Source organism: Brachypodium distachyon, chromosome 1, assembly GCF_000005505.3.
Source record: "Brachypodium distachyon strain Bd21 chromosome 1, Brachypodium_distachyon_v3.0, whole genome shotgun sequence".
NCBI classification, from domain to species: Eukaryota; Viridiplantae; Streptophyta; class Magnoliopsida; order Poales; family Poaceae; genus Brachypodium; species Brachypodium distachyon.
Genome location: NC_016131.3, coordinates 67,992,984 through 68,008,282, shown reverse-complemented (window position 1 = coordinate 68,008,282; position 15,299 = coordinate 67,992,984). Strand labels below are relative to the sequence as shown.

The following is a 15,299-nucleotide window of genomic DNA, read 5'->3' as shown; positions in this document are numbered from 1 at the left end:
AGAACATGTTGTCTCTCTCTTCCTTTTTGGTAGTAGCTGAAAAGGTGATAGTCAAGTCAATTAAGTTTGAACATATTGAATACTGCAGCTGATGACAGCAGCAACAACTTCCTTGAATAATAATCCACAGTCCCTTAGTTTGCTCGTCAGTGACATAAGCCGCTGGCTTAAAATAGTTCGCTACGACCAAAACAGCGTTAAACAGGGACTTGCATGGTTAGGTTTCTCCATCATCTTACGGGATTAGTGCAATGGATGTCGGCACCTTTAGCCGCCTTTAGGGTGCTAAGCTACCTTCATCTAATCTTGAAAGCGTTGGTTTAGTCATGTCTCTTTAGTCACCTCTTAATCTAATACCAATATGCCATATGGATGTACACGTTCAAACTTCAGTCACCGGTTTTATTACAGAAAACAAAATGCCCAGTGGCGGCGTCCGGGTCTGGCCGTGGGTCGTCGTTTCGCTTGGGATTTTTTTTTCATCTGTTACGTGCGTTGTCAGGCAGAGTGTGGCAGCAAGTGGGGCAACATGTGGAGAGGGTAGAACGGGTAGGCTGGCGGCTAGCCTAGGACAAGCCGAGGCGAAGGAAGCCAAGTCGCCGGTCCACGGCCACGGGGGACGCGGAATGTGGACCGCGAGCGCGACGCGGCGAGCAATTTACGGGCCGCGTGGGAACAGGTGGGTGCGAGGGTGTCCATGAGCAGCCGGCAGATAATGACATTCCCGTTGCGTGGCGCTAGGCCCGAGAAGATGATGAACTGATCAAGCGATATTACTGATCGATTAGCTGCTAGGTGTAGCGGTGAGCTGCGTGCCAGTGTGCCTGCAGTGCAGTGCGCGCGGGACGGGGTAGTATTGGGGCGGGGGGAGGAGGAGTAGGTTGGTCGTTGGTCCGGACAGTCTCGATTTTAATGCGAAATCCCAGTATTCCACATCAAGAAACGAAGAAGTGACAGCGAGCGCGGGGGGCAAAGCAGCAAGCTGCAAGCGGACACCACCAGCACCACTCGTCGTCCAGTTTCCTGCGCCGCCGCAGAAGCTTGCTTGTTAGCTCGACCAAGATGAGACGACTCGCTCGATCGGAGCTTCGGAAGTAAGCTGGTACTAGTAAGAAGATAATCAAGCTAATAAGGGAGATGCCGAGCGCGGCGCTGCTGCTTCTGCCCCTGCTGGTGGCGGCGGTGGCCGCGGCCGGCGGAGGCAACAACGGGGGCTGCGAGCGGAGCTGCGGGGGCACGACGAAGCTGCCGTACCCGTTCGGCTTCTCCAGTGGCTGCACGATACCTCTCGGCTGCGACCACGACACGGGCGTCGCGTGGCTCGGCCGTGCCGCGGGCGCGCGCGAGCTGGGCCTGCTCGTGCGCAACGTCACGCGCCGCGCGCTCATCCTCGAGCTGCTCCCCGACTGCTCCCGCGCGCTCAACGCGTCCGTCCAGGAGCTCTTCTCGGACAACTACGCGCCGCCCTCCCGGAACGCCCTCGTCGTCAGCTCCTGCAGCGCTAGCGCTGCCAGTGCCCAAAACAACGCCAGCAGCTGCACCGCCCCGCCTGACAGATACATCGACAGGAACTCGTCCCACTGCGGCGCCAACACGTCCTTCAAATGCATCCTGCCACCAGCTCCCAGCAATACCGGCGGCAGAGGGCAACGTTTCCTGAGTAAACGAGATATACTTGCCTCGGAGTGCACGGCGCTGGTGTCGTCGGCGAGCTACTGGGATACCCTGGGCCCGGCGCTGCTGCTGGGCAAGCTGGAGCTGGATTGGTGGGTTAAGGGGCAGTACTGCCGCTGCCACTCCAGCGCCAACTGCACTCTGCTCACCGCGCCAACCACGGGGAAAGAGGCGTTCCGGTGCGAATGCCGGGATGGGTTCGAGGGCGACGGCTTCCTCGACGGCGCCGGCTGCAAGAAAGGTCAGCAGTACTTCGCCGCACGAACATTTTCTTACTCCTTTTGTTTACCGATTTCCTGTTTCGTCGGTTGATTTAGTTGGTCAAGTTATGCGAGCTAGCCATTACTCCCGACCTCTCCCTCTCGTTGACCACGCATCTAATCCGCAGCGTCAGCTGCGTGTACCGAGAGTTGGACCATTGGCGTTGCCTATCAAACCTTTAAAGACGAACAAGAATTGATCATCCCCGGATTAGACCGATTGTATCACCCACATTTTTCAATCAAACCGCGAAAGGCTTTGCCCACCAACTTCTCTGACTCAAACTCGCGGATAAAGGTCAGGTGGCCCGCCTCCTTTCTTGGTACTGTACTATGTTACAGGTACTACATTCGACACTGTTGATAAAAAACACACATTACTGAATTTCCAGCCGGTACGTGCAATAAGCAATGTGGTGAAATACGGCAATTGAAATTGATCAATCGTTGGTGATCGCTAGCAGAGACAGTCAAGATAACTCTTGGTTGCTTGACGGGAAGTGTAATAACATATCGTATCTTAAATTTGTTGGTGGTAGTAAATGAGAACCCCCAAATGAGTATGTATGTTTGTCATATTTCATAAATAAGTACTTCCTTGGTTTTATAATTCTTGTCGTGATTTTAATTCCAATTTAAACTAAAACCATGACAAGATTATGGAACGGAGTGAATATACATTTGCCACTCTAGTTTGCGGACACTATTTTAGTACTGTGCCATCTGCAAATGACAAAAGAAAACTGTTAAAAAAAAGGGCTAAAGGAAGAGTTCTTCAAACTGCGTCTAAATAGTCTAAATCATGTTGAAATTGTTCAATGTGTGAACTGAACTTTGCTATGATTGCTCCTCCTCCCCCTTCATTCAGTTTTCTTACATTTATGTTGGATGGTTTCAGTGTCCAAGTGCGATTCTTCAAAATACCTATCAGGCGTTTGGGGCAAGCCGGTCCAAATTGGCCTTCTATTGGCAGGTAATTTAATGTGCTCCTCATTTGATGACTACTATAATTACAATACAGAAGTTGCTTGTTTTTTAGTTAGAGATCAGTTGTCGGATTTTAATCCAACGGCAGTATGTGAGAAAGGGAAAAGTGAAGATGACATGTAGGTCCAACGGTTCTGATACCTCAACTTATATTTACCTATCTAAAAGGCGATTGGATTTAGAATTGCTTATATAGTTGCATGATGAGACCATCCCTGGAAATGTCTCTCCTGTTTGAAATCTTAACATTGTGACGAGCACTAGCACCCCAGCTATATGAATAAGTCTTGTGTGACGATCTCCATTCTCCAAACAGTTGCAAAAATACACTAAGTAAATGATCGAATCTAGCGAGACATTATATGGACAACTTGCTAAATTTTTTTTGACTGAAAACAGTAGGAGAGGCTCCTACTGGGTTTTAATGATGTCTGGCTAAGCTGGATAAATATCATCTTTTCCTCTGGACAATCTGTTGTCTTGTTAAATGGTGTTTCTGGTAAAAGTTTTAAATGTGTGAGAGCTGTAAGACAGGTGATCCCCTATCTCCTCTCCTTTTTTTACTGGCTGCTGATTTGCTTCAAGCTGTTATCAAAACTTTCATTATGTTAACACAACAAAATGACGAATACGGTTTTGCTATTTTTAAGGTAACTGAGAAATGACTACTTTTAAGTTGATGCTAAGAACCGTTCAGTTTATTTGAGATTGGTGCAACGTTCATACAAGTACGAATGATGAAAAAAATCTTAATCTTGGTGGGTATGGTCATCAACCGAGAAATAACTATTGCCAAGTCAACTCTGAAACAGACAGTCCCGACGAATATGACATGCTGTTAGTAAACGAAGAAATAAAATGTAGATACAATATGCAATCTACTCCGCATGCGCATGTACCATGTGATGTGTGTGACTGTGACTATGTATGTTTTTCTTTAGGAATGTGTGACTGTCGCATGTCTGAGTGTCTGCTGGTGCTCGCGCAGTTTATGATTGTGCCCGTCCACCTCCACCGTCTTGCGAAAGAAAAATGGTTCAAAGATCGCCGTTCCATCTGTAGGTTTCGAGAAAAATGAGGTGGTTTTACTAATTGGATGTGGGCCGGAGATGAGGCCCGTCTTGCCCGCCAATAACGAAATTCTCTGGGCTGTACTAACTTCCCGGGCCCGTAAACGCTGAGTAGCTAATTTGATTTTGGTCTAATGACATCGGTAAATCTCACATTGCTCGCCGATGCACATTACAACATTTTGCACCTCCTTTGGCAGGAGTAATATTTGGAGCCATGGTGATGGGCGTCACCTGCGTGGCGTGCCACCTGCTGAAGCGCCGTTCCGCGTCCATCCGGTCGCAGCAGAGCACGAAGCGCCTCCTGTCGGAGGCCTCCTGCACGGTGCCCTTCTTCTCGTACCGCGAGATCGAGCGCGCCACGGGCGGCTTCTCCGAGGACCACCGGCTGGGCACGGGCGCCTACGGCACGGTGTACGCGGGGCGGCTGAGCGACAACCGCCTGGTGGCCGTGAAGCGGATCAAGCAGCGCGGGGATGACAACGCCGCGGGTCTGGACTGCGTGATGAACGAAGTGAAGCTGGTGTCTTCCGTGAGCCACCGCAGCCTTGTCCGCCTCCTGGGCTGCTGCATCGATCAGGGCCAGCAGATCCTGGTGTACGAGTTCATGCCCAACGGCACCCTGGCGCAGCACCTGCAGCGTGAGCGCGGCCCCGGCGCCGTGCCCTGGACGGTCCGCCTCCGCGTGGCCGCCGAGACCGCCAGGGCCATCGCGTACCTGCACTCGGAGGTGCACCCGCCCATCTACCACCGCGACATCAAGTCCAGCAACATCCTGCTCGACCACGAGTACAACTCCAAGGTGGCCGACTTCGGGCTGTCCCGGAAGGGCATGGCGGCAGCGGACGCCGACGCTGCGTCGCACATCTCCACGGCGCCGCAGGGCACCCCGGGTTACGTCGACCCGCAGTACCACCAGAACTTCCACTTATCCGACAAGAGCGACGTGTACAGCTTCGGCGTCGTGCTGGCTGAGATCATCACGGCCATGAAGGCCGTCGACTTCAGCCGGGCGCCCGGCGAGGCCGTCAACCTGGCGCAGCTCGCCGTGGAGAAGATCGGCAGGGGCTGCGTCGACGACATCGTCGACCCTTACCTGGACCCGCACAGGGACGCCTGGACGCTCACGTCCATCCACAAGGTGGCCGAGCTGGCGTTCCGGTGCCTGGCGTTCCAGAGCGAGATCAGGCCGTCCATGGCCGAGGTCGCCGACGAGCTGGAGCAGATACAGGTCAGCGGCTGGGCGCCGTCGGCGGACGACGCCGCGTTCATGTCCACGACGTCGTCGCTCTGCTCGTCGCGCTGCACGGACAAGTCGTCGTTGGGGCCCGGCAAAAGCAGGAGGGACGCACAGGCGCTGGCAGTGGCGTCCCCGGTGAATGCAGCAGCAGTTGCGCAAGGAACGGAGAAGGGTCATCCGGTGGATTCCCCTGTGTCAGTGCAGGAGAGGTGGTTCAGCGACAGAAGCTCCCCTTCCTCCAATAGCTTGCTGGGGAACACTAGCTCCCTGCACTGAACTTGACTGAAAACACGCCGGCTGCCATTACATTAATTGCTGCTCCTGTACTGTCGTTCATCTATCCTAATAGTAGCTAGTTTAGTCATAGTTAAAGATGATTTCTTGGTCTCGTTTTTCTTGCTCTGTTCTTCTTCTTCTTATTGTTCCCTTCATTGGTTCGATCGTTCAGAGACGATATGTAAATGGAATTTTGTCGATCCAGTTCCCCTGCTGACGGAGACGACACTACAGCATGACAAGGAGCTGTATCTAGAATTCATTGACCGATCCTTCCTTAGTAGAGGTGACCAAACGGTAGCGTCTTGTTTCCTGGTAAATGGATGCAGGGGCGCTTGCCAAGCTACCGCGTTACTAATACTATTCCTTGGCCAAGTTACAAATTGGCGACGGCGTCAATTCCATTTCCTATCTCGAGTATATCACGTGCCGACGTGCGTGGCAACGCGTACATACCGGTACTTCCGTGCGTATGCCGTGCGCGAATCGATTCGAATTCGCCACTCCATGTGTAACACAGTACGAGTCTACGGGACGACCAATACACTCCACAGAAAGTCAGAGAGGTGAGTTTCTGACAGGAGTTTAGAAAATAAAACATACCGACGGGACAGAGATATCCCCGCAACAAGAGAAGACGGATACCATTGGCCTTGAATGACGGTTTTCTCCACACGGGGGTCGGCGACGGCGTACCTTCGTCCACCCCTGAGGCACGCGACGACCCAGCTGACCGCCGGTACGTGGCCGATCGAGATATGTAGACGCAGACAAGAAGGTTGGTTTCTGTCATGGTGTCGTGGTTCGAGCGTGGAAAGCGATGCACCAGGACTCGACCGGAGTACTCTACTTGTAAGGCCGCTTCCAACGATAGTCTCTTGGCTTAGACATTTTGCTGACGTAATATCGTCTTAATGATAAAACTGTTTCTTATGGTAACGACCGTCTCTTCACGCAAACCAACACAAAGTCATTAACTTTCTCTCACAAAGCTATTAAATAATTGCTACTTTAGATACCACGTTAAAAGACAAAGCATTGGAGATATGGTTTCTTAGCATTTTTCGTGGGCTAAAAGACATCACCTAAGGGACGAAGCATGGAGAGTGACCTAAAAGCCGTCTACTTGTTAACCTCGAACGTAGTAACAATTAAAGCTCGTGCATTTATTTTTGTTAACCTCAAACGTAGAAACAAAAACAAAAACGTAAGATTCAGTTTAGCCCCTCTACTTGTAAGGTGATCGAGAAATTCCTAATTTTGATCGGCAATCATGGTCGTTGAATCCCCATATAAAGTATGCAATGTATTTGGTTGTTGTATTTTACAAACATTATGTGCAACTTTAGATTGTTTTTTTAATAAATTCCAGTGGTTGCACAATTGTAAGCCCGGTTAGAGTTGTTTACCATGCTATTTTCGGGTTTGCACTTGAGAAATCGTCTGTTTTTTAGTTAAAGATCAGTCATGTGTTTACCATCTTAAATTCTTAAACCAACGGCAACATGTGCAAGAAGAAAGAGTGATGATGATACTCAAGATCTTAATCCAATGGCTCAGATGGTGTCAACTGAGATTCAAACCTTTTTCTTAAAAATCATGCACTTGAGAAACCTGATCAATCACAATTCTCGGTCGACTTGGAATAGCATTATATTAGGGCAGCGCTTCTGAGATGGACGATGCGTATGCAAGGACATCAATAATGAAAGAGCATGGGCTCTGCAAGGAAAAAAAATGAGCATTAGCCCTAATGTCCCCATTAGTCATTGGCCCTGTATATGTCTATACGCTGTGGCAGCAGCCCACGTGCCGTCCATACATATACTTTAAGTCATAATCCGCACTAGGGAGTCCCCGTGCCGCCCATACATATACTAAGTCATAATCCGTACTACCGTTCAAAAAAAAAAGTCATAACCCGTACTAATCAAACACCAACAAGAAATATCGAGGGAGTTTTCTACTCTGAGGAGAAGATGGGTAATGAGGGGGCAACAATGAATCTTACTCACATGTTTGCACTCTTAGCCTCTTAGGGTCTCTTTGATTTGAGCATAGGAAAAACAAAAAACAAGTATTGCAAGGTCATATCTATTTGAATCTTACAATAACGTGGTTGTGCCAAAGTTTGGTTGATGAACAAAAGAAAAAGAAAAGAAACTTCAAGAGTTTGGAATGAATGGGAATTCTTATATAAAATATAGTGCATACCAATCTTTTTAGAAAAAAAAATCCATGGGATTCAATTCTACAAATCAAACAACCCGTAAATTCTAAGGATTCAAATCTTTTAAGATACCTGTGAAAAAAATTCGTATCCAAGGGACCATAACTAAAATTACGTGAGAAGTGAAGGTAGGTCGATGATCTGCCTCTTCTTTTCTTACTTTTTGACAAAATGCAGCAGCAACACTGCTTTCCATTAATTAAGATCGAAGAGAAAACAAAGCCAAGAGACTAGAGGCCACGGGGAGGCCAAAAAATTTGAAAACAAACTAGAAAACTAAAAAAAAACTAAGAGGACTAAAGAGAGAGCCCAATCAAGATATATTGGAGGGTCTAACAGTCTGGACACAAGCACGATCCATTACTGAAATCTCAACGCCCGGCAAGCTAACAGCCCCCAAGATCATCGAAAGCGGGCTCCACCAACTGAACATGATTCTGGCTAGAACCTTGGATAGGATCCTCACATTTCTCTCCAACCATAGATGCCACCAGGCTAGCATGACGAACGCATTGAGGCACTCTCTGTCAGCCAAGGAGATGCAGCTAGACCACGAAGCGGGAGCAGCAATATCCTAGGGTAGGCACGACCGCCAGGAGGTTCAGCCTGCCGGAGAGAGAGGTGACGAAGCTTCTAGCGAAAGGGGAATCAAGAACAATATGTGATGCCGATTCGTTGGCAGATCTGCAGAAGTGGCATGAAGGCTAAGTAAACCCGTCAGGCTAAACTAGACCTCAAGTCTGCACACGTTGATACGTGTGAAGGACACAGCAAACAGATGACTAATTAACTCTATCACGTTTAGTAATACTAATCGTGGCATACTCGCTCTGTTTGGTGGCATTGCATTAGCATGATGGTTTTCAATCTAACTGATACGAAATCTTTCTTGGAGACATTTCCTAAATATTTCTGTGTACTGTGTTTTGCCTTAAAAATTGGATATGCTACATGCATAGCATTGGCAAGACTAGAGTTTTCATAAAGATCGGCACCAAGGCACCAACATTTATGGAATGGAGGAGTACTTCCTAAAAATTCTAGAGTTGCAGCTTCCTAGTGCAGTCCGTATTGTTTCATCAGAAAGATGCAATACTTATGCCACAACAAGTTTCTTTGGCACGTACGTCGTTCAGATCAGTCGTTGATGACGCGAGCCAATACCTTGCGCGCATTGTTTATTACCAAATCGCTTCTTAGATTTTGTGTTTTCGAACAAAAAGATAGCGGCAAATTGTAAGACGGTGGGGGTGGTTCCTCTAGAAGAATGTGCGTCCACCAATTATACACACACCGGTGGGGCACCTTGAATTGGAACATCATCCCCTGCTTATTTTTCGCTTTGATTTGTGGTTTTGGTTTGGACACGTCGTCCCGGGGCACGGCCATTATCTTATCTTGTCGAAGTGCTAGTACTAATAAGCCGGAAATGCAGCGGATCGGCGAATAGTACCGCCGGCGTACGTGGCAGGTAGGTGAACGGTGCAATGATCCAAAACTCATTTCGGCCAGATTTGTCGCTTGGCCCACCCTGCACGGCACGCGCAACACGCGCGAGGTCCTTGCCTGCCGCGTGCGTGCCTCGGCCACGCTCTATATATCCGCGGGCAATTTGTACACCTGGCCGGCCAACAAGCTAGCAGTCGACCCAGTTGCATCCTTGCATCAGACTCTGAATCCTCTGTTCTTTGTCTGCGCAGAGTTTGCTGCTACCCGCAATCGGTTTGAAGCCACTAACGAGTGCGTAAGTACGTACTACGTGTGATACTATGGATCAGGAGAGCGGCTCCGGCGAGGTATCCCGCCGCGTGCCGCGGCCCGTGCCGGGCAGCTACGGCGTCCCGTTCATCTCGGCGATCCGCGACCGCCTGGACTTCTACTACCTCCAGGGCCAGGACAAGTACTTCGAGTCCCGCGTGGACAAATACGGCTCCACGGTGGTGCGCATGAACGTGCCGCCGGGCCCCTTCATGGCGCGCGACCCGCGCGTGGTGGCCGTGCTGGACGCCAAGAGCTTCCCCGTGCTCTTCGACGTGACCAAGGTGGAGAAGAAGAACCTCTTCACGGGCACCTACATGCCGTCCACGTCCCTCACCGGCGGCCACCGCGTGTGCGCCTACCTGGACCCCTCGGAGCCCAACCACGGCAAGGTCAAGCAGCTGCTCTTCTCCCTCCTTGCGTCCCGCAAGGACGCCTTCATCCCGGCCTTCCGGACACACTTCTCCTCGCTCCTCGCCACCGTGGAGTCGCAGCTCGTGCTGGCCGGGAAATCCGACTTCAACGCGCTCAACGACGCCACCTCCTTCGAGTTCATCGGGGACGCCTACTTCGGGGTGCGCCCCTCTGCATCCGACCTGGGAACCACGGGGCCGACCAAGGCCGCAAAGTGGCTCATCTGGCAGCTCCACCCGCTCGTCACGCTCGGGCTCCCCATGATCCTCGAGGAGCCGCTGCTCCACACGGTGCACCTCCCGCCCATCCTCGTCAGCCGAGACTACAAGGCGCTGTACAAGTACTTCTCCGCCGCCGCCGGCCCGGCTCTCGACACCGCCGAGAGCCTCGGGCTGCCGCGTGAGGAAGCCTGCCACAACCTGCTCTTCGCGACCGTGTTCAACAGCTACGGCGGGCTCAAGGTGCTCCTCCCGGGTGTCCTGGCGCGCATCGCGGGAGCCGGAGAGAAGTTCCACAAGAAGCTGGCCGCGGAGATACGCGCGGCCGTGGAGGACGCCGGCGGGAAGGTCACCATGGCGGCCGTGGAGAAGATGGAGCTGACAAAGTCGGCCGTGTGGGAGGCGCTACGGCTGGACCCGCCCGTCAAGTTCCAGTACGGGCGCGCCAAGGCGGACCTGAGCATCGAGAGCCACGACGACAAGGTGTTCGCGGTGAAGAAGGGGGAGATGCTGTTCGGGTACCAGCCGTGCGCCACCAGGGACCCGCGGGTGTTCGGCGCCACGGCCAGGGAGTTCGTGGGCGATAGGTTCGTGGGGGACGAAGGGATGAAGCTGCTGCAGTACGTGTACTGGTCCAACGGGCGGGAGACCGAGAACCCCGGCGTGGGCGACAAGCAGTGCCCCGGGAAGAACCTCGTCGTGCTCGTCGGAAGGCTGCTGCTCGTCGAGCTCTTCCTCCGGTACGACACCTTCACTGCGGGCGCCGGCACCGACCTGCTCGGCACCAAGGTTGAGTTCACCGCTGTCACCAAGGCCACTTCCGGTCCGGAGGCTGCTTAAAAAATTACCTGCACCGCCGCCGGGCACCGGCCATGCATGCATCAGTGTACGTACGGCCGAACGGATCAACGGCATGCAGCAACTCCTTCCCACAGTCGTCCGATCAATCATCACCGTCAGAATTTCCCTTCTGTATACGTCAGTCCCCTGCATGCATGCATGCATCTTCCTCGCTTGCTTTGCTCTTCCATGCATGCCGCCTGTTTGTGTGTGTATCAGTGTATGCACATGCACGCTTAGCGTGCATGGATTGATTCGTCGTCGCTCGTCTGGTTTACTTTTCTCTTGCTCCAATGTAATAAGATTCTCTCTTAACGTGCAGTTGGAGAGATTGACCATTCGCAATGTTGTTTGTTTACCGTTCTAGTGTAACGATCGAAGGACCTGTATGTACGTGTGGTCTTTATAACTCATGGAGAAAAATACGCAACGCAAGGATGCATTCACCTTTCCAATTACAAATTGTAGATATATTGGTTTAGATCTGATCATCATCCCGGCAGCCCCCACTAAAAGAACTACTGCCCTAAAAAGAAACTAAAAGTGACCATCGTCCTAGCAGCCGCAACTAAAAAGAACGACTCGCTTCGTCTCATATTAAGTGAATCAAATTTGTTCAAATATGGATGTACCTATACCCAAAAAACGTCTAAATACATGTAATATTTTGTCACTTAATATGGGATGGGAAGCCCTAAAACAGAAAACTAAAAGAATATTAGTGTGCAATTTCGCTGAGAATACAACTTGCATCCTAGCAGCCCAACCGGAAAGAACTACTTCCCTAAAAAGACAAAAAAAAAGAACTAAAAGAACCACTGTATTATTTGGCTGAGAGTACTGCTTGTTTGGTTTAAAAAATAAGTATACATTTTTGCTATGTTTAGATCATCTGATTTTTAGTTAGTGATAAGTCGATTTCATAGCCGTTTAATTTAGTTCGGGCTTTAAGATTTGGAGCGAACGATGGAGAGAGAGAAGTGGGAATGGCGTCCAAAAATTAATCCGGCGGGCGGCTTCGATATGTCGAATGAGATTTAAATGTTTTGTTTCAAAAATCATCCGCCTGAGACATAGGCACACCTATAACTATATACAACGATGAAACATTTATGTAATTATCTAAATCACACATGGAGCTCTTTGCCTGAAAATATATGATTTCTTTTTGACGGTATGTACTTTGGAGACTGAAACAGACTTAACTCTTGGAAGATTACTGAATGAACAAGACTAGGAACACTCTAAAAACTTCTAAGAGTTCAGTCATGTGACATGTGCTAAACTCTAAACAGTGAAGCTCTTTTGAGTTGAATATAATATTTTTCATTAATATTTTTAACGAAAAAGCTGCATACCGCTTCACTGGGTTTAGAAACGGATATAATATTTAGAAACGGAGATAATATTAGCGTTTCTTGAAAAGCAGGTTTCTAAAAAATATTAGCGATTAAGGTATGAAACACCTTGGAAAAAACCACAATGCAAGTTTGAGAACACATATTTCAAAGGGTTTAAAATTCAAAACTATTTTCTGTTTTTTTTAAGCACTCGTCAAAGTAGTAAGACGATGTTTCAATTTATCGCAATTTAGATAATGAAACTAAAAGTAAGTCTACAGGCTACATTATTTTATTTTTAGAATTAAAAATAACCGAAAGGTACTAGGGTCGGGTTAGAGAATACAGAGAAAACCAAACTAGTTATAGGAAGGGCGCTCAATTATTGTGTCCCACGTGTGACGTGTCAATGTGTCATGGGTACTATACATGATGTAATAAATTGATAAAAACACATCAATCAATCATCCATCGCGCTATCCTAGTGCGTCAGTATATAATATTTCAAAGGGTTTAAAAATTCAAAACTAAACACCAGAGAGAATTACCAGAGAGAATTTCTTTGATAATTAAATTTGGAAGATAGCTTAAACAACGTTTGCCACGTGGTATAAGCGAGAGAACTTCAATAGTGCATGTGTTTGGTGAGCTATATTTGGTACTCTCTACGTTCCATATTAAATGATTCAAATGTGTCTAAATATTGATGTATTTATATATGTATATATAAAAAAACGTCTAAATACATGTAATATTTCGTCAGTTCGTATGTACGGGGGAGTGTTTGGAAAGCACGGGGTCGGGAACCGCAGTGTACGCGCACTCGTTGCGTTCATCCAAATATGGCTCTCCAGTCTCCAGGGGTTGTACTGATGACGACCGTACCACCCCTGTAGCAATTTCTTTAGCCAGCCACGCACACCGTTGCTGCATTCCGGATCTCGTCCGCGGGGAACGTGCGATCGACGATTCTGGAAGCTATACGTGCATTATTTTCGTCTGATTAAGGTGTACGATCGATGCTTCGTACCTGCCTTTGATCGATTCGTTGTTATGGGCCAGACAAGGACACCATCCACAATCACTACCCATTTTGGAATGCTGCGGAATGTCCGTCCGTCCGCTCTAGCTGGCCGCGCGGCGACGCGTCACGTACGGCGCGGCGTCATGAAAATATTTGCCACTCACTCTCGGTTCTATAATTATTGTCGAAATATTACATGTATCTATACGTTTTTTAAAAATAAATACATTCATTTTTAAACAAATCCAAAAACGATGAAACGGAGGTACCGCAGTAAATCCATTCGTCCAGACTCCAGATCAACCGGACCACAGGTCGTTCCATTTTACTACGCTCCATCTATATCGCGCGGTAGGACAGAATCACGCACGCAAAGTACGGGGGCACGGTGGTGGCACGAGCGAATCCGCAAAGGAGCAAAGGTTGGACACGGATCATGGATGAATTAGTTGAACTTGAACTTGAATAGTGCTTCCCTCTTTTTCGAAAAAAAATAATCTCTTGAGCGAACCTCATGAGCAGTCTGTTCTTTGGGAATCAATCGCTAGATCATTATTAAGTGAGCACGATTTATCACAACAGGCACGCATTACTTACACACAATAAACACTCTAGCTTTTCTTTTTTTTCTTCGGGCAACGTGATAAATGCAGCACAGTGGTACAGGAACAAAGGTTGGACACGGATCATCATGGTGAATGGACGAAATGCATGCAGACATGCAGTGAACAATGGAGCCACGCTTCCTCGCAAAGAAAAACAATGGAGCTACGCAGATGGCTTCATCTCTTGCTTGATGGCCGCGACCAGTTGGTCATAGGCTTCGCCCCACGCGTTCTTCATCTCCGGGCTCCACATGTCAGCCGGAAGTGCCTCCTTTATCGTCTCAAGCAGAGCAAATCTTGTCACCTGTAGGATGGCCCAATAAGTATGCTTATAAGCGATCTTTTTTTACTGCACCTAAAAAAATCAAGTACGTATATACCTCAGCTAAAAAAAAGTACGTACGTACCTCGAAGTGTCCATCTGCCACGCCGTATTTTACGTGCGTGCCCCCCAACCTCTTCAGGGTGGTCTCCCTCACGGTGATCTTGCCGGCTTTCCGAAGCTGCGCAGCCGCCTCGCACGTCTGCACCATTGACCGCGACACATACAGATACATAAGTCGCCTGCTGTAAATAATTCTTCTCTCGTCCATGCACAGATTTTATTTTATTTTTTGCGAGTATTAATTATAGTTACCATGATAAAGACAGACACGGCGTGGGTCTTGAGCTTGGGGTTGGTTTCCAGGGGCGCGTCGGAGTTGCGCAGGAACGGGAACAGCTCCTTGGCCGATGGCGCAATCTCAAAGATCCTAGTGCATGTGTGTACCGATCCATCAATTTTACGAGAGGAGGCCGCGGTACATGGCAAATGCATTTCATCGAAAACAATTAACGGTGACCAGTACGTACTTCAAGAAGAAGCGGAGCCCAAGGTTGGCGGAGTCCTTCTTCATGATGGCCCATGACTTGAGCACCAGCGCTTCCTTCTCCTCGCTGAAGCCGGCGACGGCTCCTCCTGACGCGCCGCTTCCCTCGACAGACATGGCTAAGCTTCGTTCTCGCTTGCTTCAACTGTGTAACAGTGTAAGTGAGGACGAACACTGGTCACCGAGTAATTGGCCGTGATTTGAAACCAAACTGGAGGAAATCGGGCTTATATAGGTCGACCGGCCCATACACGGGCGACCTCTGGAGCTCCTGACGGGCCAGGATGCATGGACGAAGTGGCCATGTTGTTTCGATCCGCTTAGCTGAGCTCATCGATGATAACAATGGAGGTAGATAGGATTCAGGGCGAAAACTATGTGCTGCGGCAACAAAAGCGAGCGGTTTCGGACGCCCTCCTAGATGACACGTAGCTCGCCGTTGTCAATAACGTGGGCGGGTGGGCGCGCGGAAAGCAGCGGCGGCGGGTTGGTCA

General features: G+C 49.3%; 3 protein-coding genes across 4 annotated transcripts; 2 read left to right on the top strand and 1 right to left on the bottom strand.

The window, feature by feature from the left end:
- The first annotated feature begins 782 nt into the window (after window positions 1-782).
- LOC100844405 (wall-associated receptor kinase-like 14) lies at window positions 783-5,769 on the top strand. The gene is made up of 3 exons (XM_003558399.4): window positions 783-1,915; window positions 2,833-2,907; window positions 4,192-5,769. Exons 1-3 carry the CDS (start codon window positions 1,138-1,140, stop codon window positions 5,505-5,507), a joined length of 2,169 nt encoding a protein of 722 aa, XP_003558447.1. The 5' UTR covers window positions 783-1,137; the 3' UTR covers window positions 5,508-5,769.
- A 3,577-nt stretch (window positions 5,770-9,346) lies between these two features.
- Window positions 9,347-11,397, top strand: LOC100844110 (allene oxide synthase 2). The gene has a single exon (XM_003558398.4). The coding sequence runs from the start codon at window positions 9,507-9,509 to the stop codon at window positions 10,965-10,967; it is 1,461 nt and encodes a 486-aa protein (XP_003558446.1). The 5' UTR covers window positions 9,347-9,506; the 3' UTR covers window positions 10,968-11,397.
- Window positions 11,398-13,857: 2,460 nt separating this feature from the next.
- Window positions 13,858-15,034, bottom strand: LOC100843598 (non-symbiotic hemoglobin). 2 transcript variants are annotated; one of them, XM_014897284.2, is made up of 5 exons: window positions 14,789-15,034; window positions 14,574-14,688; window positions 14,344-14,460; window positions 14,196-14,240; window positions 13,858-14,094 (listed from the first exon to the last, which is right to left on the bottom strand). In XM_014897284.2, exons 1-5 carry the CDS (start codon window positions 14,920-14,922, stop codon window positions 13,921-13,923), a joined length of 585 nt encoding a protein of 194 aa, XP_014752770.1. In that variant the 5' UTR covers window positions 14,923-15,034; the 3' UTR covers window positions 13,858-13,920. The 2 variants fall into 2 exon arrangements, with proteins under 2 accessions (XP_014752770.1, XP_003558444.1); XM_003558396.4 differs by having other exon boundaries at window positions 13,861-14,240; window positions 14,789-15,029.
- Between the last annotated feature and the right edge of the window lie 265 nt (window positions 15,035-15,299).